The 27953-nt window shown below is 40.2% G+C and overlaps 1 protein-coding gene across 1 annotated transcript in view; it reads right to left on the reverse strand.

Moving 5' to 3' along the window:
* LOC110468287 (kalirin) overlaps positions 1 to 27953 on the reverse strand; it is a 405960-nt gene that overhangs the window by 213629 nt on the left and 164378 nt on the right. Inside the window, exons 3-4 of the mRNA XM_021526058.3 lie at positions 25928 to 26042; positions 983 to 1175 (exon numbers count right to left, since the gene is read on the reverse strand). Coding sequence (XP_021381733.1) covers positions 983 to 1175; positions 25928 to 26042 — 308 coding nt within the window. The remainder of the gene's footprint in view (positions 1 to 982; positions 1176 to 25927; positions 26043 to 27953) is intronic.

Consider the following 27953-nt stretch of genomic DNA (forward strand, 5'->3'; position numbering starts at 1 on the left):
TTGTAAGAACAGGTTGAAAATAAGGATACATTTATATCACACTGAGTTCAGCAAAAATATATACTTAAATACAGTCTTCCATTTCAGTAAATGCTAAGAGCTGTTGCCAAATACCCTTCTGCATTCCAGAGATGCAAAATCTCTCTGTCTCTCTGAATTAATGGATTGGTAAAGCAGCAAACAATATAAGTGTTTCTCACTGAGTTATTAAAAAACAACACAATGACTAAGTGATGGCATGGCATGATTTATGCACGAGCACTTTATGCACCTGAATTTCGGCTTCTTTTTGGGCAAGAAGCTGAAATTCACAGAAAACTGAAGTGCTACAGAGAACACAGCTGGTTTGTCTTTATTAACAACAAAGTTAGTAAACTTCCTCTTAATTATACAGTTGTTATATACTGGTTACTTCTCAAAGGACATGCCTGAGACACATTATCATTCACACATGTTGTTAATGCTATCCCTGAACTGTAAATCTCAATGAAATGAAAGAGGCAAAAATTTAGCAAATATCTTTTATTAAAAAAAAAGTCACTAGCGGAAGTTGGGTAGAGGTAAACTAACAAATTCATACATTTGCATCTAGAAAACTGTGTCTTTAGTATTTTGACAGATTTGGTGCTGTGTTTTTTTGGGTTTTTTCCCTATGAGAAACAAAGGGAAGATTTAATGCAACATCACCAAAAATAAATACCACAAAATAAACCCAAAAATACCAAAACAAAAAAACCCAAAACAAAACAAAAAACCCAAACAAACAACAAAAAAAACTCTCAGCAAAATGAACTATGCAAACCTTTGGGATGAAACATGCAGCTCATTTCACCAGTGTGCTCAAAAGACAACCTGATGCCAGGGCATCAGCCCACTCCTGCCCTCAGATGTATTTTTTGCTTTCAATCACACGGGGTTTTTACCTGAAGGAAAGTTCTTATCAGAGAGAATTCTTTACAATTCATTCCCACATGGCTCTCACCTCAAAGATGAACTTGGAACTGCCGAAGTTTGTTTTCTGCTTCTGCCAAAAATTATCAGGTTTTATAATCAGGGCAACATGAATCTCAGCAGGAAAGGCTTCTTGAAGGGTTTTTAGGAGAGGCTTGATCAAATCCCATTTGGATCCCCGCATATCGATAATAACAGTGAATCCTCGTTTGCAAACATCTTCGCTGCAGGAATAAAAGCACATCGTGATAATTAATATTGTGGGCAGCCACAGTGAGACTTGGCTTTCGTTGCTGGTGTTTGGTGCTTCAGAGCAGAGCAAGGAATGATTAACATAAAAGACAGGAGATAGTAGTATAAAGGCTATAAGAAAGGTAATATTAAAATGAATATAATGTAATTTACATGAAATGCAAGTGTCTAGATTACAGTTTAATCTCTAATTTTTCAAACACATGTAATTCAAATATGCATTAAAGAAAAGACATACTTTCACACAACTGGAAACAGAATCAAATACATCTGCATAGGATCTCTTTATGTGTACATACAATGGATTCTGCTTTCAAAATATTGAAGCCAAAACCAGCGAGCAGGGTCCTGGCTCTTAGCATTACTGGCAACTTTTAAATTTGTGTGCCTTCATTTTTAGAGGCCCCTTTAAAAAGTTTAACCAGAAAAGTGTCATGTCCAGAAAAATGCCTTGCAATTACTCCCTGTCAGGAAGGCCCTTGTGACTCAGCATGTGCCCTGTTATCACTGGGGCCCTTTTCCCTCACAACTGATCTTCCAAATGCTGCAGGACCTTTTTCAATCTACAGTCAGACTTTCCCCCAGCCCGGGCTCCTCCCTTCTCAGAAGTCCAAGGCAGTTACTGGCCTGGTTACTGGCAATGTGTGGGGCCCAACAAGACCACAGCATTCCCTTGCAAACACATCTTCTTTTTTTCCTCAGAAGGAAAGAGGAGAAAGAATAAAAGAACAATTCAAGTCAAGTCTGTGCAGTTTTCAGCATAATTTTTTCAAGGGACATAGTAGTAGTAATCCTCAGAAAAAGAGGTATGGGTACAACGTAGAAATTGCAAAACTGTTTGGACTCCAAAGAAATATTCCCAGTTCACAAACACACAGGGGGATATTCACTGCACTCTACCTCTTTAACATCTTAAAACACTCTTTCTGCTAATAAGAACCATCTCCTACGTATTCAACACAAAACAACTCCATAAAGCTTATAACTAGGTTTCTGGGCTGGAACAAGGACAGGAGTATACTTCAGAGGAGCCACATTGGATGGATGTTTGGATATTGAGAGTTTGCTAACTTGAACAGTCTCAGCATAGAGCCAGACAGGAGCATTCAGAGACAACAAGCTTGGTCCTCTGCCTTAACATTATTGGCACATCCAGAGAACACTGCATACAACAGTCAGTGCAAAGAAAAACTAGGGAGACCAGGCACTTCCACACACTGTCAGGAATACAGATATTTTTATTCTCCTTTTACCTAGTGCTGAAAGGTAAAACATCTGATCCTTTAATGCCAAAAAAAAAGGCTGTAAGAGGAGCTTTGTTGGGGGTGCTACAACCTCTTGCCTTTTGGAACAAGAGCTGAGATGAGGAAGCAAATCAGAAAGCAATGACTAGAAAGGGGTTTGTGTTTTGTGTTATTTTTCTTGCAAAGCTTTAGAGGATCCTTCAAGAACTTCTGCCAAATCACTGAGCCCTGTTATCCTGAACACACTTTTCCAAGGATTTCTCCAAACACTTGACAAAGAGATGCAGGAGCCATTGGGACATATGGAGAGCCCCAAGAGAGGACAAATAACAGGTAAGTGCAATCTGTCTTTTCTGATATAAATAAATAAATAAATACAGCACCACCATCCATGGCAACCACAGCAAGGAATAGACAGGATTAGCTTCATTCCAGCTCCCCTCACCACTGCCAACCTGCCAGCTTACCTAATTTGATGTAAAACAATAAGTTAATACTTACTGATAAAACCTGTTTCAGTAAGGAGAACAGGAATGCCCTAGAAGACTGAAGTCTTCTGTTTATGAACTTGAAGTCTTAGACAAAAACAGATGCAAAATCAAACCCTGCCTCTATCTGTAGAGTGAAGGCAGTGTGATACCTTGGCTCCCTTGATAATATACCACTATGACTAGAAATTCAGCCTGCATTAAAACAGATATTCCAGGTAGGGAACCAAGAAGTATAAATATGGGCTGAAGTCTGTCTGCTGTTTGCAGCCTCTCCAGGCCTGTGAGGTGCAGAGAAGCAGTGCAGGGAGCAGGCAGTACTGCCACCCACTCCCATCAGGACATGATGCTGAAGTATGTGTGTGTGAAAAAATGCTCCAAAACACCCCAAACTCCTACTGTCCTGGCTCTGGAGACTCCACAGCAGGTTTTCAGTAGAAGAAGAAATGGCAAGAATTCCCCAGCTTTTTCTGGTGGACACAGGAGAATGGTCAGTGATCCTGAGGACCAGGCTGGGAATTCTTTCTGATTCTTTCCCTGGAAGAAGCAGTTATTCACTACCAGCACTATCCACAATCCTTGTAAACTAGACAAAATTTCCGACAAGCTTAGTGCATTTTCAAGTATGAAAACAATGGGAAAGAGGAATGGAAAGGGAGGAAAGGCAGAAGAATAATTACAGAATTCTTATGTTCAAAATACACCAACATGTAATCACTCTTACACCAATAATACAAAACTCCAAACAATGCTCTTTATTATAAAGACAATTTCCCTACTTCATTCATCACATAGGCATGTAAACTCCTGTATGAAATATAAAACTGCAGAGATGCAATTATAGTGCAGGAAACATATAAATGGATGGTATTTATCATTTTGAGAAAATCTAACTCTACTTCAAGAGTGTTGGCAACATTCTAGCAGAAGTGATTCTGCTTGCAATTTTTTTCTTCAATGTAATGAATGGAACTAACCTGTAACAAGATCTTTGGGTCTTTAGTCTCGTCTACACAATTTGATTCCCCTAGTGATAACTCCAACTTGTTCTGACTTTTTGCAGAAAATTAGCGCCTAATTTCTAAACCTCCTTGTCAAAAACTATTATTTAACAGTGTTTAAACTGTTGCAAGACAGAAAGCTGCCTGCTCATTTCTGCTTTCAGGTGCAGAGCTTACTGCAGAGAGGGTGCCTTTGAGAGCACTTGCCCTGCACAAACAGGTAGCCAGATACTAATCAGGTACTAATACCTCAAAGAAAGAGGAGTGAAATAAGAAAACAGTTTAGAGTAGAACCTCTTCAGGATAGGGACCATCTACCCTGCTGTGTTTGTTTAAGGAGCCTGCCTTGCTGGAGGCCTTAATCTACCTATATTCATACTACAGTATTCAGCTGCCTGGAATAAATTCCAATAAATTACTTTTCAGGAAACCATAAATGCTAATCCAGGCAATTAATAATAATGAGTAATAATGGTCTGCAAAACCAAAACTGAACACGGATGTGAAAGCACAAAATGCTAACATAATTGTGGGGACACCTCACAGGCAATTTATTAAAAAAAAATAAAAAAATAAATAAAATAAAATAAGGAAGCTGAAATATCCAAATATTTCCAGCTATTGGCAGCATCCTAAAAAAGTTGGCCTAGACATAATGAAGCTCTGATAAACTCTGGTGAGGCAATCTGGGATAATCTGTCATCTCTGACAGTCAGTCATTTTTCCTCAGTTACCTCAGCATGGATTGAGGAAATGATGTGAGGTTCCTTTTGAATAGACTAGCCATGCTTATTAACTTTATTGCTTAAAAGCAACAACTCAGACCCTTCCCAATTTAGCAATTGATCGGGAAAAGCATCAGTAGCAATCAAGCTTCCTCCACATTTTCCAAGCAAGACATGCCTTATTCCTGGCTCCCAAGATGATACATCAATACACATATCTATTACTCACAAGTAACCACTTTAGCATGGCAATTAATGTTGATTGTGGTGCTTCATTTTTTCCGGTATTGATATTTGACCAGAAACTGGAAAAAACACTCAAATCAAGGTATTTGGACAATCCATCAGCATTTTGGCTGTGCTCATCTGGACTAAATTTGCAATGGTGAGCAGAAATTATTTGATAGTTGATAAGTAATTTCAGTTGCTCCACTGCTTTTAAGCAAAGACCATCTTCTAAATCTAATAAAAATACCCAAGAATATTTGTGAAAATAATACTTATTATCTGGATTAAAAAAAAAAAGGCATACATTTGAAACTCAGCAGCAGATGTGATAGTTTTGTAAAAATAAATGCCTCTATTTTGGTTTCTAGGGTATTTTCATAAGGTTATTTTCTCAAATTTCCTCTTTAATTCAGGCACGCTCTAAATTGTATTTTCTTTGGAAAGAGTTGGCTCGCTGGGTACCAAATGAATTTAAGGACTTCATGCTTTCTGATTAATCTTTCAGATACCTATTGATTATGTGTATTTTTCACTCTTATGGTTTGGCCAAAGCTTCTGGCATTTGGAAGCTTCAGTACTTGATTAGCTGAAATAACATAATATCTCCATTCCCATTTTGCAGTCATGAGTTAATGATGAAGCAGCACATTTAGCATTCCTGTTGGACCACTAAAAGCCCAGATCTGACATGTCCAGCATCTCATTCTAATATGATTTGTTAACAGGGAGAGCAAGGTCTCTTTTAAGGTAGGTCAGCATAACCTTGTCAGGAGACACTGTCAGAATAACAAGTAGCTCTTCAGGCATTGACATATAGGAGCAAAATCTGCACGAAATTAATTATTTTTGAGATCACCCTTCCTCTGATAAATGTGGCTTTAGTCAGCCAATTGGTTCACAAGCTGAGGGTGGAAAAGGGGGAGGGAGAGGAGAAAAGCAGGTATGTAAAAGCATCCAAGCACAAAATGTTATCCCAAAGGCCTCATTTCATATGAGAACTTACTAACTCTGCTGCCTAGCTTCCATATCAAAATGCACCAAGGATCACTTCAGTGATTTATGTGTTAATATTTTTGATTAATTGCAAATTTTTATTCGTTTTGTGTGTGGTTTATTTGCTCAACTTGGAAATAAAACCAGACAGAGGGGTTTATAATCAGCATCACTTACAGACTTTCATACTTTGGTTTCACATCAGCATGTTGAGCCTGAAGTTCACCTTGTCAATAGAAACAGTCAGTACGTGTTTTCATAATTTACTTTCCAGTATATTTAAAGGACCAGATAAAGCAAGTTTTACTAGACCTGTTTGCCAAGCACTCCTGAACCAGCATTATTTATTAAAATATTTTGTTCTATTTAATACTTCTCAGCAAATCAAATTGTACCTTGCTTATTATCCCAGTTAAGAAATGTGTTTCTGTGCTGTCAGTCTGAGCTGTCACCCATATCCCCAGTGACAGTGGGTGCTCTGCAGGATGAGACAGATATCTTTTCAAAGATCCTGGGACACTCGTGACTCCTAATCCTCATATTTCCCTTCTGTGTTGCTATATCAAACACCAGGGGAAGAACTTAGTGATGCAAAACCCAAGAGCACCATTACTCTGGAGTAACAAAGCACAGCAAGCTCCCACCAGAGAACTTCAGCTACCTAAAAGACTGTAGGTGGACAATCGTCATCCTAGATTTTCCTTCTTACATTTTTGAACTTGGTTTCACAATGCTTTTTTGCAATTAGAGAAGAAACAGCCACCCAGACTCCGCTTCCAATTAATCCTTTCTTCCTTACTGTGACCTAAATTTGTTTTTTCTCGTTTAGCACTGGAAAGGAATCACTCATGGTCATTTTTCTTTCTTAAAAAGAGAGAGAGAGAAAGAAAGAAATCAAAGCCAGTTTCACAGTGGCTGGATCTGGACATAAAGCAGCAATCTAGAGACATTTCAGTGACATGTTGTAAAAAGACTTGGAGCCAGTGAGGTCCAGGCAAAGACAAACCTCATGTCTCTGGTTTTCAGCTACTGCTCTTAGGGGACATGAAGTGTGTCTGTGAATGGCACAAGAATGCAGATGTGTGGGCTGCACAACATCCACATTCAACCCCTGCCTCTGGCCCCAAGACAACAGGAAGGGAGCAGAAAGGCAGAAAATTCCCATATACTGCAGCAGGAGCTAACTGGTGCCAGATGGGTTCTCCTGATATTCTCAAGCAAGTAACTCATTTTGGTATTCAATTTTTACATCTAAGAAAAGTGGCTCTGAACTCAAAGCAATTCTGTTGTAAAATGATGTAAGGTAGGAGGAACAGACACCAGCTAGGTGTAAAAAAGCTTTCTCCAATATGAAACCATGATTCCATGAGGGCTTGGAGATCATTCTGAGAGGTGCAGGTCCCATTGGCATCTCTGTCAAGGTTCAGCAGGGCTGTGTTGAGCTCTCTTCTACCCAGGTAAAAATCCTGATCTGCATTGTTACAACCCAGACCAGAATTGGGACACAAAGCTCTGCAGGCATTCAGCCTCCTATTTAATTGAGCAAATAAACACTATTTGAGAAGCTTCCTGTCTTCATTCAAATAGCAAAGATATACAACACAGCTGTGGCCAAAAAAAAGCATGATTGCAGCTGTTAGAGCCAAATCTGGAGGACAAATGCTATAATTTTTCACATTCCTGTTAAGTTTCTGCTGGAAAATGATGCCTTCATCTAAACCCATTTACCCTCTTCCCCTTTTGTTGCTACATGTCTACTCTATTTGGATCAATATCTGGCAGGTCTTCCTCGAAACAGCTGCTGAGATAAATATGAAATTAATCAGGGCTTTGTTTTTGTTAAAGCAGCGCTACATTTAAAGATTTGTTACTACAACAAAGAAATATTTGAACAGTAAGTACCATTCAACTCTCTTTTGAGCATTTAAAGTCTTGTGTTTGAGATGATTTAGCAGAAACAAAGCAAAAATGCTTTACCAAATGAAAATTATATGTTATTGGCATTTGCTAGAAAAAATAAATATTAGGGTAGTGTTGAAATAGAAACACACCATTCTTGAAAAGGTTTGGATGAGCAGAGGCTATTGGAAGCAAGTTTGAAGATTCAAATCCATTGCATTCCAGAGGAGAAATAAATATATAAGGCTGTGCCAAGCACAGCCATACTAGTAAGATTCAGAAAATAAATGGATCTTTCTGCCTGTACTATGAGTTTTTTTCACAGTTCAGACAAGGAGCCAATGAAGGTCGTTTCACATGCTGTTACTGTGAAGTTTAGTCTATGGTCAGCACTGCCAGATTTTCACATGAGGAAAAGGACACTTCATCTGGGCAACAAGTGTTTGGGTTCTCAGACACAGCATCCTAATTTATCAGTTCACAACATCAGTGACTTAACAAGTGAGTGAACGGTGCAGGGTGAGCAGCTCCAGGAATTCCAGTCAGTGCCATAAAACAGTCACCCCAGAGTGGAAAGTCTCCAGATTGCAAATACATACATTTCCTTGAAACATGTTGTGGAAGGCAGAGAAACCCATAGGGGAAAGATCTTTACAGCATAAAGAAGCCTGCAAACATGTTCAGCTCATGCAAAGAATGATTAATGTAGGTCTAGACAGTCAACAGCAGCACCTGGTAAAATCCAGTAATGTCCACAGGCAGACACCATGCCAAATTTCTTCCTGATGCAGGCAGGTATAACCACTCTGGGACCTGCACATTTCATCCAGAGCTCAACTGAGCTCAGAGATGACGAGAGGAAAAAAAACCCCTTTGAAGACAGTAAAATCACTTTTTATACACAGTACTGACATCTCTTGCAGTAAGCACCCATCAGTTCCCATAACCTGCTCCTGGGCAGTGCAGGAGAGCAATGCACACCCAATTCAAAGAAAAACTAATTAAAATTAGGTACTAGGGAGAGAAGATGAGATGCTACACATCAACTTAAAGTAAGATATTTCATGATGAGTGCAGGTTCTCATGAAAGTATTACTGAATTTAAAACTGAAAAAAGGCTTTTATAGAAGCAAAATATTCTGGTTTACCTTTTCAGATGATTTTTTTTTTTCATTTTTTCCTTTTTTTTTTTTTTTGATCAGTCTACTCAAAAAAGAAAAGGATAAAAACTTTGAATTTCATCAAAATATTTCTGACTGATATAACATTTTAGAGATACGTTTGTGGGAAATTTCTAAACATTTTGTATTTTTCCTCACTTAAAAATTTGCATTTCAAAATAGCAAATTCTTCCACAACTATCTCAGCTTCTGCCCATTTTGCAGTGCAGATTTCAACATGAGATTTGCTTTGCACTTTATGTCTTCTAAGCAAAAATGGCATAATTATTCCTTAAGACTTACAGGATTTTGGCCAGAATCCACAGACATAAGGGCAAACACTGGATTCCAGTGCATCTGTTTGGAGGCATGGTTGAGTGCTCCATCCCAGAAACACTCCATGGTCCATGGGTCTGTTTTGATATAGTATGAGAATTTCAGTTCTCTTTAGAATTGCACAATTAAAAAGCTGTCGTCTCTTTTTTTCCCTGGGTTGGATGGACAATGAGGACTGACCATGACTAATAAATGAGTGGTACTCTTTTTTTTCTTTTTGAGCTCCACCCGTACACAAACAAAGCAGGTCTTTGTAGGCACAATGATTTACCTAAAATAGTTCACTTATCAGATAGATGCTTCCTGCCATGCCAGGCTGGGTGAAGACAGCCTGTTGTACTACATCCAGAAGGACTTGCTCTGAAGCTACAAAATCAATCTATGTTGTAAGATACACTTGCAAAATCAATTTTTGTGTATTCATTCATACAGCAGACTTTACTCATTCTTTAAAAAAACTACCATGATGGCATTGAGATTGGAAAAAGGCCTTTTTACAGAGTCCTCAGGAGACGGGGGAAACTGATGAGCTCTTCCCAACACAGCTGCAAAACCTCTAGCTCATGTCCAATTTATTCTGAATCTGCCTCTTAGAAAGGCCAGGCCCTCCCACTGTGTCTAGCAAGAGGGGCTAAGCCAAGCCAATAAAGCCATTGGATGTGAGGTATCATCCCTTTTTACCTGTGGAGACATAAATGTGGGAGAGACCAAAATCACTGGAGCTGACTGAGCATGAAGAGGTGGAAAACTCAGTATTTCAAAGGTAGTAGAAGACCCAAAAGACACCCAGAGTGAGAAAGCTGAATCGAAAAAGCTTCTGGAAAGCAAAAATGAAACCAATAGTCAAAACCCTGGCAATAAAGGTGCAAACCCCAGGTGAGTCACTCTCTGAGCTAACATTCTCTGAGTGTCTTCCCAAGACCACTCGAGGTATTTGTCCAGCCTCAGATGCTCTCATCTTTGCAGGGACTGAGCTCCTCAGGAGCCAGTGTGTGGTCTCATCAGGGTTACCATCCATCATGCCAGGCAGTGTCTCACACTGATGGGAACTCACACACTGATGCCACAGCAATGCAGTTTTAATGTTGTTTCCCTTACAAACCTGAACTTTCAGCATGAATGCAAATAATGTCAGTTCTCCATCAGTACCTCTGCCTATCAGTTACCAATAACTGGAAAAACCAGAGGAACTCTTTTATCAGTTAAGCAGGTTCAGATAAATGCTCTGAAGAGTAATTGCTCAATTTCAACTGCCTGCTCCCTTTTCCTTATTAGCTATATTGCTTCTCTATCAAAAGCACAATAAAACTTCACTGGCAAATCCATCTACAAGTGCCACATGTGAATGATCATCAACCTATTCATCTCAGGAACTACATACCCCAGGTGGTGCTTTTCCTGCTGACAGACTTGAAAATTATATTGACAAATTAACATATGCCAGGTTAGTAATGATGGGAATCTGCTAGTCAGAGAACATCCTTGTCAGCAAGCCCACAGTAATGAAAATCAGAGAGAGCAGGTTCTTGAAATAGGGATATTGGCCTAATATTGAGCCACTCATTTGGCCTGGAAGAGGCACATCGGGGCATATCTATTCCACCAGACTAATGGGTTTCCTACCTGTGAGTTAAACTAATGCCAGTGTTACATCCAGTACAGAAATGGGTGCAATGCAGTGGGTTTCTGTAGCAAGTTGAACAACCACAGCTACAGCTTCCCCACTCTGCCAGAAAAGAACTGACAAGAATCAACAGAATCCATTTCACAGCTGCTCTGCAAACCCCTATCCTCACACTGGACACATCCCCCAGTTTAAGAAAAGCCTATGTTATGTGAGTCCCTGATACTGAGATAACACAAATATATGTAGCTATTTTCCTTGCAATTCTTCAAAAGTTATGCCTTTTTTACACCTGGCTGGAGCACTGTAGTGCAAGAGATGAGATTGAGTCAGGTGAACCTCATTGGGTTATTCACCCCCTTCTTGTGCGTGATACCACACTTTGTTGAAGCCACTTCTTCCATTGAATAGATTATATTTACCATATCTTCAGACACAGGGAAGATCCATAATTGCAGAAAAATTGCAAATAGTTGTGGCCACCACAGAGTTAATTTTAAAAAGCTTAAGAGAGATCAGTTAATAATCTAACCATGTGCTTATTTATCCACACTGGGATATATTCTCTGTTACACGTGTGCTGATTTTATATAGGAATCATTTATTGCTCTATACATCTGCTTATCTAATTGCACTGAATACACATGCTTTATTAAACTCATAAAGGAGCCCACTTATGGGTCTATGTGAAAGTAGACCCCTTCATATTTTATTTATAAGTTTGACAATAGAATTGCATTGACATAGAATATCCATTTAATTCAGAGGATTTAAAGTTGTCCTACGGACTTTTCTATTTTTTTGCCAGAATCAAAGCTTTTGGGATTTTAAATTAGATTTCTAGCCCATCTGCTTGCAAAGATAGCCTTGACAATATAAACTAATGCACATTTGTCTTGCTGAGTCTGCAGCCAGTGGAAGAAACAATGAGACAGGAACCTGAACTTGCATTCTCCATCTTATTGGTGTACTAACTGAAAACCCAGTTCTGGCAGCCTAAATACCAGAATTCTTAACTATTTCACTACTGCTAATTTTGCCACCAAAGCTGCAGATGCAATCTTTGTCAAAGCCATGAGTTATTCACAAAAGCTCTTGCCCATTTTGATGACCATGCTGCACAATTCAGGCTGTCAGTTAGGACTGGGCAAGTGCCTGGACAAATAAACATGCCTGCAATTATAATCAAGGATTTTGCTCTCTTTGTATTGTGTAGAGTAAAAGCAGTTATCACAGCGTAATCAAACTAGTACTCAAAGCCTCTAGTGGAAAAAACTGCAAAAGCACAGTCACTGGGGATTTGATGTAGAACCTACAGGAGCATTAGCCTAATGCATAATTTTAAGTGCTTTATAACATAAAACCAAGGAGAACAAGTTTAAACCTCCATTGCTGTAATAGGCTTGAGAAACAGCAGAGAAAACAGCTCAAATACACTCAGACTTTTTCCTACCACTTGAAAACAAAAAGAATACTGCACTGGTCTCTTATGAGGGTAATGCTATACAAACTGCTAAAATCATCCACAAAACTAATGACTCCAAAAAAAAAAAAAAAAACCAAAAACAAAAACAATCCCTGAATCCAAATGTAAATAACTGTATCAACCTTCTTTGACATAAACTCCTCTAAAATAAATGTCAATGTGTGCTTATGCCTCTTAAGCATGCTCAGGGTGTTGGTATCTCAAAGAGGAGGCAAGATTGAATTTGGGTTTATGACAGTGGCTGCTGCCTGAATTCTCACATTGTGGGGATGATGCATGGATGCAGTTGTATCCCAACTGGGGTTTTTAAGGACAGCAATGTTCAGTGACCATGTTTCTTTAGTCCTGTGGTCTGCCTGATAAAAATATCTTCCATCTGGTTCCTGTTTGTATGGTTGTGCCTCACAATAGAAGAAGCTTGATTAAGCAATTAAGATGGTGCATGAAGCACATGTTTGCACTTGCTGGATATGGATGGACACACAATCACACTTGACTGCTTTTCTGAAGGAGGATCACGGTACTTAACAAGAATTAGTAAAAGGACACGGTAAGTAGAAGCCTGCAGGCCAGGCAGGCCTTTTACTGCTTTGGTTGACCTCTTGCATCAGTTTCCAATGTATTGTAGTAAATTAATGTGTTAGCCTGAAAAAGTATTGATATCCTCCTTTCATTTGGGACTAAGAGCAGACATGGTGAATGCATGTTTCCACCTTGATGATTTCCTTCTTATGCCCCTGGCAACTCACACAACGAATAAATATCTTTATTTTCTTTTAAGATGTACAAGACTTGTGGAAAAGTCTGAGAGCTTGGTAATGGCTGCCTAGAAAAATCCTCTCTAGTCTGTTGTCTTGAGATTCATTTGTTGCCTGATTCTGTTCGCAGAGCAAACAAGTTCATTTAGATTCTGTTGAAGTCAGCTGTAGCCTGGAAGAACCAACAGGGGAATCCTGTAATTTTCACAGGAGGCACACATCAAAGGTAGGAAGAACTAATGGTTTGATAAATCAATTGAGACTAACTCATAAAATTACCTCATATATTAATTTGTTTCCAACTACCTTAAAATCCACCCCAAAAAATCCTGTTACATCATCTGGTGATAATGATTTCTTTGATCTTCTCTCTGGCCTATCTACCTAAAATAGCTAATCATTAGCTTTTAGAACTTGACCAAAATTTGAACCTATGTGATGTAGAAAAGAAAGTGTCCTAGCATTAGAAACATTCAATTTTAACACTGCAAGAACAAACCTACATTATAAGAATGCTAAAATAACCTGTGTATCATCTTAAAATGTAACATCTTATGAAGGATTTTAAAGAGATTTTCCATGAGTAACCTAGTGTTAAATAAAACAGGGTCTAATACTATGCTTTAGAGCATTTCACTCAGAAACAAAACTGGACCTTGACAAAGAACAAATAACACCCCAGAAGGTCTATGACAATTTCCTCTGAAAAGGAACTTACTTCTTGGCTAAGGGAACAAGAAATACAAAAAAGAAAGCAATGACACAGAAAGCTATCTGCCAAAAAAATGTTCACAGGTTTAGGAATTAGACTTTTAACAGAATCCCTAATTACACATTTTACTTTCAAGGCAGCATGAACACAAAGTTCTTTGTGCATTTGTATCCTCCCACAAAAAAAAAAAAAAAAAAAAAAAAAAAAAGGAAAAATATGCTTTCATTGTAAAAACAATTAAAAAGTCAGTTGCCTCTAAAAGAGAAATGTGAGCACAGTATTGACAAAATGGACTTCAGCTTCTGGAAATACTGACTTGTCACTAATTTTAAAAGCCCAGAAAGGGAGCTCAAGACAGACTTGCATTGGTATTGTATCCAATACATTCATTTGTTTTATATTGCTCAAAGTTCTGTATATTATTCACATTTCTGTTTTAATTTTCCAAGTGCTCCTGGGAATGTAAAAGATATATAATGAGGACAACTAGCATCTTATTTGCAAAGATGAACTTTTCTAAATCTAGTGTCAAAGTTAGAGCAGGTGGATTCTCAAATGGCCTCTTTCTCAAAGGTATTGAGTGGATTTTACCTAACAAAAATTAATGCCTTCTTTATATAATTAATAGTGCCCAACAAGTCACTGATTAAGTGCTGCTGATGCTAATACACACAGATAGAATTTAACAGTCCCTGAAACTACTGTGAACTGTCCTACAGAATTCATTCCCAAATGAAAACCCCAGGAAATCCTTTCAGCTGACCCTATTTCCATGTCATCTACAGTTTACGATCCAAGACTGCAACATCATTAGGGTGGCTGTTCTGGAAAGTGAAGAGAAATGGAGATTTCCAGTAAGCCTGGCAAGTGAGGAATGATGTAACAGTTTAGGTTTGCCTTGTGAAGCAAGAAGAATAAAACCCTAAAAAACCTGCACATACTGCTTGTGTATTTGATTCCTAGTCTAACAGTTCATTAAAGCAGAGCTCTCAGACATTTTTCTTATGGGTAAGATTTTTCACTACTTTCCTATGTACCTGATTTTTAATTAGATTTTTGGAATGGAATTGCAGCTCCTACCCACAAACCTCCAGTGGGGAGCAAAATCTTAACTAATCTGTGATCCCAGAAATGTTTGCTTCTCCAGATGCAGTTTCTGAACTAAATTACAAATGTTGTAGAAAGAGACAAATGCAGAAATAAGGGGATGTAACCGCAAAATTGGATATGATTAATCAGTGTTGTAAGAGTTTAGTTCTGTCTTTAGAAAAAATAAAAAAAGAAGTCTTAAGGAAAAAGAACATGTTGCCTACTTGAATAATTCTTAGACTAACAGTTTATTAACAAGGAAGCTTTTCCAGCCATGCTTCCTATGTGTGAGATCACCCATTAGTTAATCAGACTGTTCTCCCCTAAATTCTTCTTCCACTCCCTAGAACTGCCACATGGTGAAATGGTACATTTCATAACAAGAACAGGCAGCAACATAATACATGACCAATTTCCTACAGAGTGCTCCCAATTCAGGACTGGGAAATGCAGCTTTAAGATCCTGATTCCCAGAAATTAGAGGTCACACTGTTAAAGAGATGTGTACTGCTGCTGCATGCAGCATATCAATAATAAAACCGATCAGGATTTTCTAACTTCAAGATGTAAAGTTAATATGGTTTGATATCAGTTAATATGGTTTAATATCAGTTTAATATGGTTTACCAAGCAAAAATAACTTTTAATTAGTAATTCTTTCAAACTAAACTTCAAAAAGTAGTATTTATTCAATCCTAAATGATGACAACCACAGCACAAGCATCTGGCTTGGCAGACCCTCAAATAAATAAGCAGACTATAAAACTTATCCTTCAAGTGAAAGTTTTCTAATAATACGGCATTAATATTGGAGACTGTAATTCTTCTTGTATTCCTGTGTGAAACAGGGGAAAGGAACAGGAAAGGTATATGAAAGCAGACTGATCTGGCTGGAGATGAACTGCTGCTATGATTTTTGGAGAAAGATGCGATTATTCTACAAAGCCCGTGCTCTATTACAATTTCTATTCAATAACTTTAACCAAAAGGACCATTCAGCAAGGATGTCCCTTGTAAATACAGCATCAAGCTTACAGCAGGTTCCTACTTTCTCTTGTTTGCACAGTACTGTGGGCATGTTTAAGAGGTGGAAGATTTCCCTGAAAACAGTTGCAGGACAAGGGAAAGCTGTTTTGATGCTTTGCCTTCTTGGTGAAGTACCACAAAGGATCTTTCTAAAACATTACATCACTGGAAAATTCTCTAGAGACTAAGGTTTCTCTTTAAAGTTAGACATAAAATAAAGCCCTGTGTACACAGTCAGGGAAACCAATCCTCCCCTGTTAATAGCAGAAAAATACACTGTGGCACACATTGCTGACCAGACAATGTCTGCCAAGCCAAAAGCATGTCTGAATTACACTTTGCTGCCTTTTTCTGGGCAGGAGAGAGTCTAGAATAATTTATCTTATTTATGATTTTACTTTGCACTAAAGAATTCCTTCTTCTCTTTTTTTTTTTTTCCCTCTTAATCTAAGTAGCCCAAGAGTCACACACTGTGGAGTTACAATTATGCTTTGCTGCACACAGTGCTGCAGGATCCACAGGGAACTCTGAAGCAGTGCCAGGATCCACAAGTAAGGCATAAAACACCACAGACTTGGTTAGGAACACCTTGTGGAAAATAAGAAGAAACCATTGATGAGATTTACAACTGTCTACCCAACTTGGATACCAATTCCCTTTGCAAACATCAGGGAACTGAGCATCCCAACCTCTGAGACAAATCTTGCCAGTCCCAAGCCATACTTTCCATGCTACAAGAACATCAGCCTGCTCAATCCCACATGTTACCATGAATTGGTCATTGTTTTATTTCAATATGATCAAATTTTCTCATACCATAAACTAGCATGTGCTTTTACGAGCATGGGAACTGCCAAATCCTCGCTAGTGGTTTGCACATTGACTCTAAGGGTTAATAACAAATGTGCCTCTTACATGATATAGGGATACCTGCACACCTCCAGTCTCTGAGAAGGGCTGAGTTCAGACCACCTTCTCCTCTCTGTGGACACTAATGAGGTCTCTTTCCTTGATGCAGCTGTCTATTCTCATTAAAAATGTAAAAATTTAATATTCTTGGGCATTTTCTCTGACAGATTTGGTTTAACAGTGACTGACAGACAGCATCAGATAGCATCAGCTTTTTATTATTCATTTGGAGATATGGCTAAATTTATATTCCTGAAAACATATCCTCAGTCCTACCCCAGCTGTGCAATGGGGAATCCAAACTTTCCAGCAGCATCCCCACCACCTCCATGCATCCAGTGAGGACAAGGATCAGCCTGTCTAGGCTGAGACAACTTCACTCCTGTGTCTCCCATTACTTGCTTCATGTTGGCAGACAATAAAAGTCTCATCCATCCTCCATGGGAGTCTAGAAGAGCTTTCCACTGACATTGAGATACCTTGGAGAATATGCCCATTGCAAAGCAGACTGCAAAGCACAGCAGTTGTTTTCCTGCTTCGAATGACATCCATGAAGAGATGGCATAAGCCATTTCCAAATCATAATAATTTCTAATAGTGAAAAGGATATAGCACATACTGGAGTTACTGATGAGGAACACAAGCATCCATAGTGGAACGAGACAAAAACTATTTTACAGTCTCTGCAAAAACTGTAGGAAAGAGATCACCTAAAAGAAAACTCAGGATTGGCTGAACTGCATATTCCAAAATGCTGCATATTCCACTGACGGCTGCTGACAGCTTCAGGAGGGAACTGTGCACAGCCTGTGCCAGCTCCGCTGCCAGCAAGACGCTCCCACAAAACCTCTGTCTGCTAATTTTAGCTTCTCTGAATTACTGCTCACATTAGCACACGCCTGCCTTCTCCAAGGAATTCTCCTAGTCACTGCTGCCTGGACCTCTTGGAGCACTGTGGAGCCACAGGTCTGATGGTTAAAAGGCCCATGAGGAGCATGCAAGAGCTTTACAGCAGCACCAGCGTGGCCAAGGCCAGCGCCAGCAGCACAGAGAGGTGTGCTGCAGAGACTCACAAAACACATCTCGGAGAGCCACTGAGGAAGAGGATGGAGAAAATCATGCTCTGCATAAAATTTATAGCAGGCTGTGGTGCCCACCAGCTCCCTCACCAGTGAATGGGTGCAGGATAGATCCTAGTTTACAAGTTTCTGCCTTTTCTCCATCACCTCAGCTCCTTCTTCCAGGCAGCAGAGACCGGTACAACCAACATGCAAAAGCCATTTAGGAGGAGGAACAATGCTGATCTAATCCCCAGTCTAAGGGCCTGGACAGAGCTCAAAAGCAGAGTGTGCAGCACAGCTCTGCATGAGACAACTCAGGGGATGGGATCAGGCCCCAGACCCTGCCAGCACCACTGGGTGGCATTAGGCCATGGCAGACAACCAGCCGTGATAGCATCATGCATGGTGACAGGGGTTGTTTTGCTGTTTGATCCAGATTTAGAGAAATCCAAGCAGAATCCTTCCCAGCCAGAATCCTCTGTTGGAAATGCAGTGAGATACTATGTACAAACATTGCTAACAGAATACAGCAACCCAGGGAGTGGCTGCACAGGATGGGCACCCATCTTGTGTGAGAGATCCAGAATCAGCATCCCACAGGTCCTGCAGGGGAGCCAAGTAGCACCTGAGGCTCCCCTGGGAAGACAGCTGAGATTTTCTCAGGGCCTTGGCAACGGCCACCAAACCTTGAGAAGATTCAGGTGATGGCACGGCATGGAATCACCACCCATATAGAAGGCAGCTCCCTACAGGTCAGCCCTCCTGCCCCTCGCAGGAAGTCAAGCAGGAGGCACTGCCACAGACAGCTCTGACTTTGCTCAGGGGGTTTTAACAGTCCTCCCATGTCTCTTCTCCCAGTAAGAAAAAGAGAAGCCAGATGTGGTGCTATGCAGAGCTGTGGCTGGGCAGCAGCACCTTTTGGCTATTTGGAGTACAGAGGACATGGGCAGATGGGGGCTGTGAGAAGGAATCCACTCACTGCTCTGACTGCTCTGAGCTTGCAGCCTGAGTGCCCTGCCTGTGGGGAGGAGAAACTCTGCAGCTGCAAGGGCAGGGCTGAAGCAAAACAGGCCAGACCAGTAGAACCAAAGGCATTGGACCTGAACTGGGTAGAGATGCTTACTTTGCTGCCTGGGAGGAGCACAAAGTAAAACAGCGACCTTTTACTCTTCTGGATGTGTGCCCTCCACAAGCCCTGTCCACTGACTCCACTGCAGAAGGTACAACTGAGCTCCCACTCAGCTGGAAAACAGCCAGTGCCAGCAAAGGCAACTTCACTTCCAGACCTGTGCACTTCCCTTCTATGCTAAACTTGGCCTCTTGGGCTACCCTCTGCAAAGTCCTCAAATTATTAACCCACTGAATTTGTGTTGGAGATGAACCAGAAAGAACCCAACATGACTTTGAAATCTCAGCATGAGATTGGCAGTAAGAGAAAATTGAACTCCCTCCCCTACACTGTAAAATAGAACAATTGCCTTGGAAATAATTCAGACATAATAAATGAGGGATTCGTTCATATTAACTGTTTTCAATTGCAGATTTATAGCCTAAAATTAAGCAGATGTTGAGTGTTGAATACAATGCTTAAGAACACAATGACAAGTTGAAATCCCAGTTTCTCTGCATGTGGCAATCAGTAACTTCAATTATTTATTGGAATATAATTAAAATATAATTAAATGGAGCAAGCTATACTTAAGAATAAAGAAATATTGTACAACTTAGAGGGGGAAAAAAAACCAGAGATTTTCAGGTCTTCCAAAACAGTACAAAATGTTTGGATATAAGATAAACAACTTAGAAAATGCGTTGGAAATATCTTTGTAAGTACTTTAAGGAATTTACTTTAAATAAGCAATTCACTCTTGTATCAACCTTTATTTTATTTATTTCAATTCTGAAACAAGATAAAGAAATCTTCATAAGCTGTTAGATCCGTATCAATGATTTCTGATAAAAGTTGAGATGCAGAGCCCAGCTTACCCTGCCTTTTATTAGTCTTTAGAGGGAAAAGGCTACATGAGCTGTGCAATTCACAGTGCACCAACTGCAAAGCTTTCTATCATGCTCTTTGTGCTGCTCATCACAAAACCAGTCTGAAAACACTTGCACTGTTATGGAGCTGGACAGCAGAATAGAGCTCAGCAGGTAACCAGGCTGGAACCACTCAAAGAGCACTCTCAGCTCCCACAGAGGGCAGAGAAAAAGAGGACATCTGCTTTAGGTCTAGAGCTGTGCAAGATGGGACCCTACGCTAGCCAGAAAAACAGCAACAGGCAATCAAAGTAGGAAATCATTTGGAAACAGATACCACAGCCCTCCCATTTACCTTTGGTTTGGGCTGATTCAAAAACAAACATAGAAAATTGTGTATCCATTTAAAACCCCCACATTTTTATATAAAACAGCATCACAAAAGCTGGAGTGACTGTTGTTTTCATGCCTCTGTGGCAAGACAGAAGTGACAAGACCTGGGTCTCTCCTGACACACCTCCTAACAGGGTCCCCAAGATGGGGAGGATACAGAAACCTGTTCTAGTTCTTCAATCTGTGATTTTAATAACTTTTTTGGTCTCATTTTCCATGTACACTGAGACTAAATTGTTTACTTTAGCTCAGGCTTGCAGACTGTATTTTAACAGATCACTTTATTTCCCTCTCTAACATAAGCATTACCAACACCTTCAATCTTTTCTCATAATTCCTGCTCGCCAGGCTCTGACAGCTCTTGTCACTCTCTCTGCACTTCTAAGAAGTCCACATTTTCTAGCAGCTTCTGGTAAATAGAGTTTCCAAGGTTGCAGCTGTAGACGCTGCAGAATTTCAACATCAATTATAGCCACTGTCCACTCACCCAGGAATAAAATGCCTTAACAGGTTATTAACACAGCTGGAAGATCAGAGATCCTCTTCTGAAGTGCTGATTTCCAACAAGCAGTGAATGTGTAACTTGGCCCTGAGGTGCTCAGTAAGGGGACACGGGAAGCTCTGAAGCCTTTCAGCAGGACAAAGTAAGAGCACCAATATTTCAACAGAACTCTCCCAATTCCTAAGAGAGTGTTAAAAAGATAACACACAAATACCACACATAGTAGAGGCTGGATTTGAACTGGCTACAGAGTGGCAAAACACTCTTAAATTCACCAGCACTCATGTCAGTTATTTATTTCTAATGAACCCCTTTCTCCAAAACACCTTACAATTATTTGTTAAATTATATATGAAGAAAATATTACATCTCCATTAGGCTCATTAGCTTCACTGCATTTTTACTGATGTATTTTGAAACAAGTATATGGTGGAATAATTATCTTATCAATGGCACCAGATATTTAGTTACTAAAATTAGTATGATGTCCCTGGTGTTATTTTTTAAATAGATGGCTATTTTTGTAGATCTACAATAGCCTCCAGGAAAAAAAAAAAAAAAAAGTCCTCAAAAGCTCCTTCTGTGCTAAGATCACATAACAGAAAGCAGAGCTCTCAGGTTTAATTCTTATCAATCAACAAAATGAGTTTCACACTACTCCCAGCCAGAGGAGCTAACATACACAGCACCACAGGTCACCAGAGAACAGCTTAAAATAAATCCAAGAGTGGGTGAGTATTGCTACATTTTGCCATCACCTGATTTGTTCTAATTTTACAAAGCCCCAGTCATTAAACTAATTATTAGGGGCACTTCAGTTGTTTTAGTGCTCCTAGCACCTCTCATCCAGCTTGGGCAGCTCTGAGGAGCTGTTCAAACACACAGGGCTGGCCCTTGGAAACACTTTGTTGCTGTTACAAGCCCTGGATGTCCCCCAGAACAGGGAAACATTTGAGCAGTCTTTTGAACAGAGCACAAATAAAAAGTAGATGTCTTTAAAAACACAGGCCCCCGAAGCATCTCGGGTTTCCCCTCTGCAGAGAGCACAGAAGATTGCTTATCTTGGCTCCAGAACAGATTGATGTGTTCAGCCGGAAGGTTCACTATAGCTGACAGAGAACATTTCCTTCATCGTATTGCTTCACCATGCGAGGAGATAACTCAGGCTAATAATATTCTGTCTCCTTTTTATCCTCCTATAGCCTACGCATAACTTAATTCGCAATTCCAAAGGGCTCGCAGAGGAGATTGGCCTGGTGCTAGTTTCATTTACACACACATAAATCAAAGCTCAGTTTACTGGAATAGATGGCACTGCACTGGTGTTAAAATAAAAAATCTTCAGCAAGGCCAGAAAATTCTCCCTCGGCTCCCCTGATCATAAACACCATGTTATCCTAGATTCAGTCACGCCCTCCAAATTTCTAAACATTGCATCCATTTAAATTTGCATGTAAATAGAAGCTATCCTGAGTCACAAGAAATACAGCTTCGCCTACCCAGAAAGCATTAGTGCAAATGTAAACCAAGCAGAAAATGGCAGAGTGGTAGAAACTTGGCATCCGTGGAATTATCTTTACATCTAATGAATAGTGTCTTAGTTTCTTAGTAACTAATTACAGTGGAACTGCTTAGAGAAAAGGACCTTGTGATGTGCCTGAAAGAGCCAACCTGGGACACCGAACCAGGACCGCATTTGTTTACAGTTTCAGATACCCACTCACAACCTCCTCCTCCTCCTACCCAAAACTGCAGGATCAGGCTTTTGAACCCTCCAGGAGCCTTAAATTACCCCAGGCACCGTGGACTGAAAGGTTACCATTTCAGGATAGGAACAAGCTGTGTTCCTAGATCTTCACCCCCAGGCAGTAATCCTCAACCACACAGGAAACCCCACTGCCTGCAGGCACCTGCCTGACTGTGGCTCCCAGCTGCATGAAAGCCCTCACTATTCTACTCTAACTCAAGCACACATAGCTGCTTTCAGAAAGCCCACATTATTATTCTGCTTTTGAAGAAGGAACTGCAGAAAGCTGAATCAGAAACTTTGAAAACTGCTAGCAAGACCCTGGTTTTACTTACCCTAATCTATCATCACATTTCATCACCACTCTCATACCTGCTCCAAGCTCCCAGCACTGCGCCACCTCTGCCCCCTCCATTAAGATATAAAACAAGGGTTAAGTGACAGATAGTATCAATGTGGAGAGCAATCTGTCTCACTCAGAAACCAATGCACCAAGAATAAAGAAAGAATTATTATCCTGGTGTCAATATGATAAATTACAGTCTCCTTTTCCTAAAGAATTTCTACTTTTTCAGCTAGCACAGAAAACTCTTCTTCTTTTAGCACTCAACATCCAAGCAGTTCCTTCTGACATCCTGTTCAGTGTTTCTGCTAATGAAATTGTTTATTTTGGTGGATGGCTGATGTAGTTAGTAGCTACAGCACTCATCTTGGAATAAACATGAACTGAGAGCCAGTGATAGGAATTCCAACTGCTCCTTCCATACATTTGTTTCCAAAACATAAATAAGTTTGAAAGCTCTGCTGCTTGCCCTTGTTAAAGTGAACAAAATGTTTAAGGAAAATGAGTTTTCAGTGTTTTCTTACACCATACAGGTTATACAATCCCACGTGCCAAACCCATGAAGTTTGTGGTCACATTTCCCTCCAAGAGCAGCAAGTTCACAGCTGTTGCACCAGACAAACAGGGCTAGGAGAAACTGGAAACACCTCCTGATCTACCATACCCTCTCCATAACATTTACATCAATGCCAGAGGCTTGCCTATACAGCAACAGAAAGATGCAAGAAAAAAACTGGATGTCTTTTAGTGGTAATGGGAATCTATTAGAAAACTATTCTCATACCTAACCTAATCTTTCCTTGCTTTGGTGTAACACATTTGTTTGTCTTTACCCTACAAACCCTTTCCTTTTGCAGCATCCCAACATGCTTGTACATGCTTTTCAATTTATAGACTGAACAAACTCTACCCTTTTCATCCTTCCTTGACAAGGCCACATTTTCAAGGCCTCTTATCACTCTTGCTTTCTGCTCCATACCTCTCAATGTGCAAACATCTCAAAAAGGAGACAGTATTCCAGTTAATACCTGCAGAGGTCCAATCTGCAAGGACCCTTGGGAAGCCAGTGAAAGTGCTCCATGCATAGCCAGTCCCTCACTGCTGGGCACATTTTAATGACAGGAGATTGCACAGAGGAAGGGATGTTGTCTGGTATAGCTAGAGAAGACACCCTCCAAAGGCTTCTCACACCAGGACAGGACAAGGCTTTGCAGTGACCAGCAGAAAGAGAATGCTTTTTAGTGTTTCTAGGGAGACAGGTAGCTGAGTATTGTATTGGCTCCTTCAGCACTTAGCTCTGACCCCAAGTTCTGCATCATCACAGAAAAATCACTGCTGCACTGATCCAGAGTGAGGCAACTAAAAGCACCACCAAAAATTGAGTGAACTGATTCAGTTGTGTGACAGTGGGGAACAGAAAGGATGTATCCTTCTATTACTGCCACCACCATGAGGGAAGAGCAATTAATAGAAAAGGTTGACATGTTAGAAGGTCATTTTTGCTCTGCAATTGCTTGCAACCCAGAACAATATCATATCTTCACACTTGCAACCATGCAAAAATGATAAGATTTGGGGACCAGTTTCATTACTGCAGCAACTGGGGGGGAACTGCCAAACTCTGGGACATACAGTCCCAGGGAGTGACCTCCTGCTCCCCCAGCATGTCTGCAATCTCTCTCACAATATGGTTGAAAATGGAGCTGTCTAGAGGATAAAATGAGAGAGGGTGGAGAAAAAAGCAAAGACTAATTTATTAGTAAAACCTTGATGACCAGAAGTTCAACACTGCAAAAAAGTGCATCACCAGAGAACTTAAGATGTCCAGGAAACAAGCACTGGCAGATCTGTTAGACATGGCTGCATTTGCTATTCACTCTGCAGCCAAGTGATTAAGTCTCCAAACAGCCCTTAACCTTCTTCCATACTAAACACAACCTTTGTCCTCTGCACAGTGCACAATTAAGGAACAGAGTGCATTTCCAAGATCCTTACCTCTGACTTAAAGATGCAGCCAACCCCTTTGCCCTTCATGTATTTAATTCACACTCTTAGCCAAAACATGAGCATTGTTTAACGGCCCATGTTCTGGGGATCTAAAAGAGAAGGAGCTCCTGGGTGGCAGAGGATGTATTCCTGGAACCCTGAGCATCCTTTCTCAGTCCCTCACCCGCCCTGAGGAACACCTCAACAGGTGGTGCAGTGGGTTTTGGGCAAGGATATTTGACAAGCTTAAAAATAGGAAAAGGAAGCTGGATGAGGGCATGTGTAGTTTCATACTCTCTGAGGCTGGGTCAGAAATGCCTCTCTGGGCACTGAGTTCTATAAATGATCTCCCAAAGCTTGAGAAAATAAATATGCTCTGGCAACACACCTTTCCTCCAGCATCCCAGGGAAAAGGATGGGGACTTGTTTGTTGGAAGAGAGCCACAGAGACTAATGTGGAGAAAGGTGGTGGTTTACATTCAGAACAATTTAAAATGCCTTTCTTTGAAAGCTTCCTCCTAACTCCACCCATGTTCTTTCCCCAGCCTGGAGAAATCTCTGGAAAGTACTGGAGCAGGAAGATCTGCCTTCTTGTACAGGCATTCTTTCCTCCCCAGCAACTACAGCCCCCTACCCGAGCTCTCCCAAACCTCCCACAAGGTATTAAAAAGCAACAACAGACAGCAGGCTCTCTCCAGCGTGCTATATTTAACAGCAGACCTCTAAGCATTCCTCCCTTTGCACTCCTTTAAAACAGTTGCACAGAAACATGGAGAATGAGAGCTGCTCCTAGAGGCTGTGAGGAGCCTGATGACCAGGTTTGCTCCCACTGCCTCCTCTCTGGAGCTCCTGCATATCCACATGTTCCATAGAAACCACCGGAGCGCACACAGGAGGAGGAAGGGAACGCTTTTGTTCCTCAGCCCCAAGAACTCAAGGTACTCAGTGTTAATACTTGGAAATCAGCAACTGCCAAGAACAAGTTCCCCACCCACCAATCCACCCTAAGCTTTGAAGTGTTTTCTTTCTAGCTTTACCTTGGCACGCTGGCCAAATAAGTCACAAGTTTACGAAGGTCTTCCTGCCTTATTCTGTCATGATTGCTGCGGGCTGGGAAGGTCAAGACCGGACCACCTCGTTTATCACGGCCACCTGTGGAAAATAAAGGATTGTTAGAAAATCAGACAGGAAGCACACATCAAAAAAACTACGTGCACTGAATTGATAAATATAAATTACAGCACATTTAAGAGTTTGCACACCCGTTGTAGCTTTCAGAGTTGCCTAATTGAGGAAGACAAGCTTGCATTTGCTGGAGCTCCAAATGGGAAATATAAGGAAAAAAAAAAAAAGTGCCCACACAAGAAAAATTGCTGCTAACACTTCTTCTTTCACCTAATCCCATCAAATTTAATATATCTGCCACTCCAAGCAGATGCTATCGTGGGGATAGTTTTAAACTGATCAACACCAAAAAAGTGAAAGCATTTTTTACTGTTGTTGAATGTGTTGCACTGTTAATTCCAAGATATTTACCACATCCTCCCAGTTTGAAGTGATGTATCCCAGTAATGTTTATGCATGTTCTACAATGTTCTAATATATCAGGTACTTAATTTGAATTAAAATTTTAATTAGAAGTTCATGTCTTCTAAGCTTTTCATTCATAAAGTGTTGCTAGCAATCAGAGTATTTGTGGGGGGGGGGGGGGGGGGGGCGTTTCCTGCAGATTTCCTGTCTTAAAAATCACTTATTTTAAACTGTCCATGTCTTGCCTTTTATCTTTTACAACAATTGTCTAAAGGATTATCCATAAAGGAATCGCTCTACTCTGAACTATACAACCACAAATACAGGGGCAAACAATCTATTCTGCAGCACCTTATTTTATTCTCTCCTGTAAATAAAGTTTAAGAAGAGTGAAACTGAACTCTAGTACTTCATTCAATGTTCAGTTCTTTCTTTACGTATTATCTCAGGATTTCTTCCAGGAATTGTGTTGTTAGATACATGTTTGCACTGTTATCTAGGGAAAAGTTACAGCTAAACTACAGCTCAAAAAGCTAGCAAAGAACTGCAAGGACTTTGCAAACAAGCTGAAAAAATGCACATGAGTTTGCACTTCTCAATGGAAAGTATAATCCCTTTAACAGAAATATCACTTCTGAGAAAGGAAACCCATGTGCTTTCTGAGCTAATTTTCTTGGCCAACAAGAAGAAAAAGCTACACAAGGACATGAACATCTCTGGCACTGATCCACACTGTGCTCCCTCATTAAGAACTTGGGACACCTGCAGTCTGTGCTACTGGCACATTCTTGTTACTATATATAAGTTTACTTAAAATACAGATAATTTTTAATTGCTAAGATCTGTCTAAAGAGTCTTCTACAGCACTGCTGACTGTACAAGACAGAGTCTCTTACACAAACTTCATCTATACAAATGGAGACACCACTGGTACCCATGGTTTCCAGTGGATGCAATGCACCTGAAGGGTTACATTGTGCAAGTCTCCAGTGGAGCCAGATTGTGTCTGATTTGTCCATGAATACAAATGGAGAGGCAAACAACAGATGTCATCTTTATTTTGAGCCCTCACGCAGACAGGGGTACACATGGAGTACAAAAACTGCCCTCCCTAATCTCCACTGAAATTTCTGTGCTTTCTATTTGCCTTTGGCTTTACACCATGAAGGTGAGGAAGGTCCATTGGAATTCTGTGTCACCTTGGCAGATCCATGCCTCTGCCACATAGTATGAAAATGAGGGCATAATGTAAAAAAGGATTCCATTTACAAGGAAATAAATTCAACTAAATGTTCAGACCTTTTTATGACAAAAAGCTTCCTCATTTTAAGTACATTTTCCCTTTGTTGAGATTATTTCACACACCACATCAATGCCAAACCATTATATCATGCATGATATGTGTCCAACAGAAAAGCAAGCCAGCCTATAGAATGGCAAACCAATGCAAATAACTAAAGCTAGAGGGAAATATTTTTTCAAGACAGAAAGTTTTTGAAGGTTTTGAAACATTTCCCATCATATCTAGATGTA

The sequence above is a fragment of the Lonchura striata genome, chromosome 8, assembly GCF_046129695.1.
Source record: "Lonchura striata isolate bLonStr1 chromosome 8, bLonStr1.mat, whole genome shotgun sequence".
NCBI lineage: Eukaryota > Metazoa > Chordata > Aves > Passeriformes > Estrildidae > Lonchura > Lonchura striata.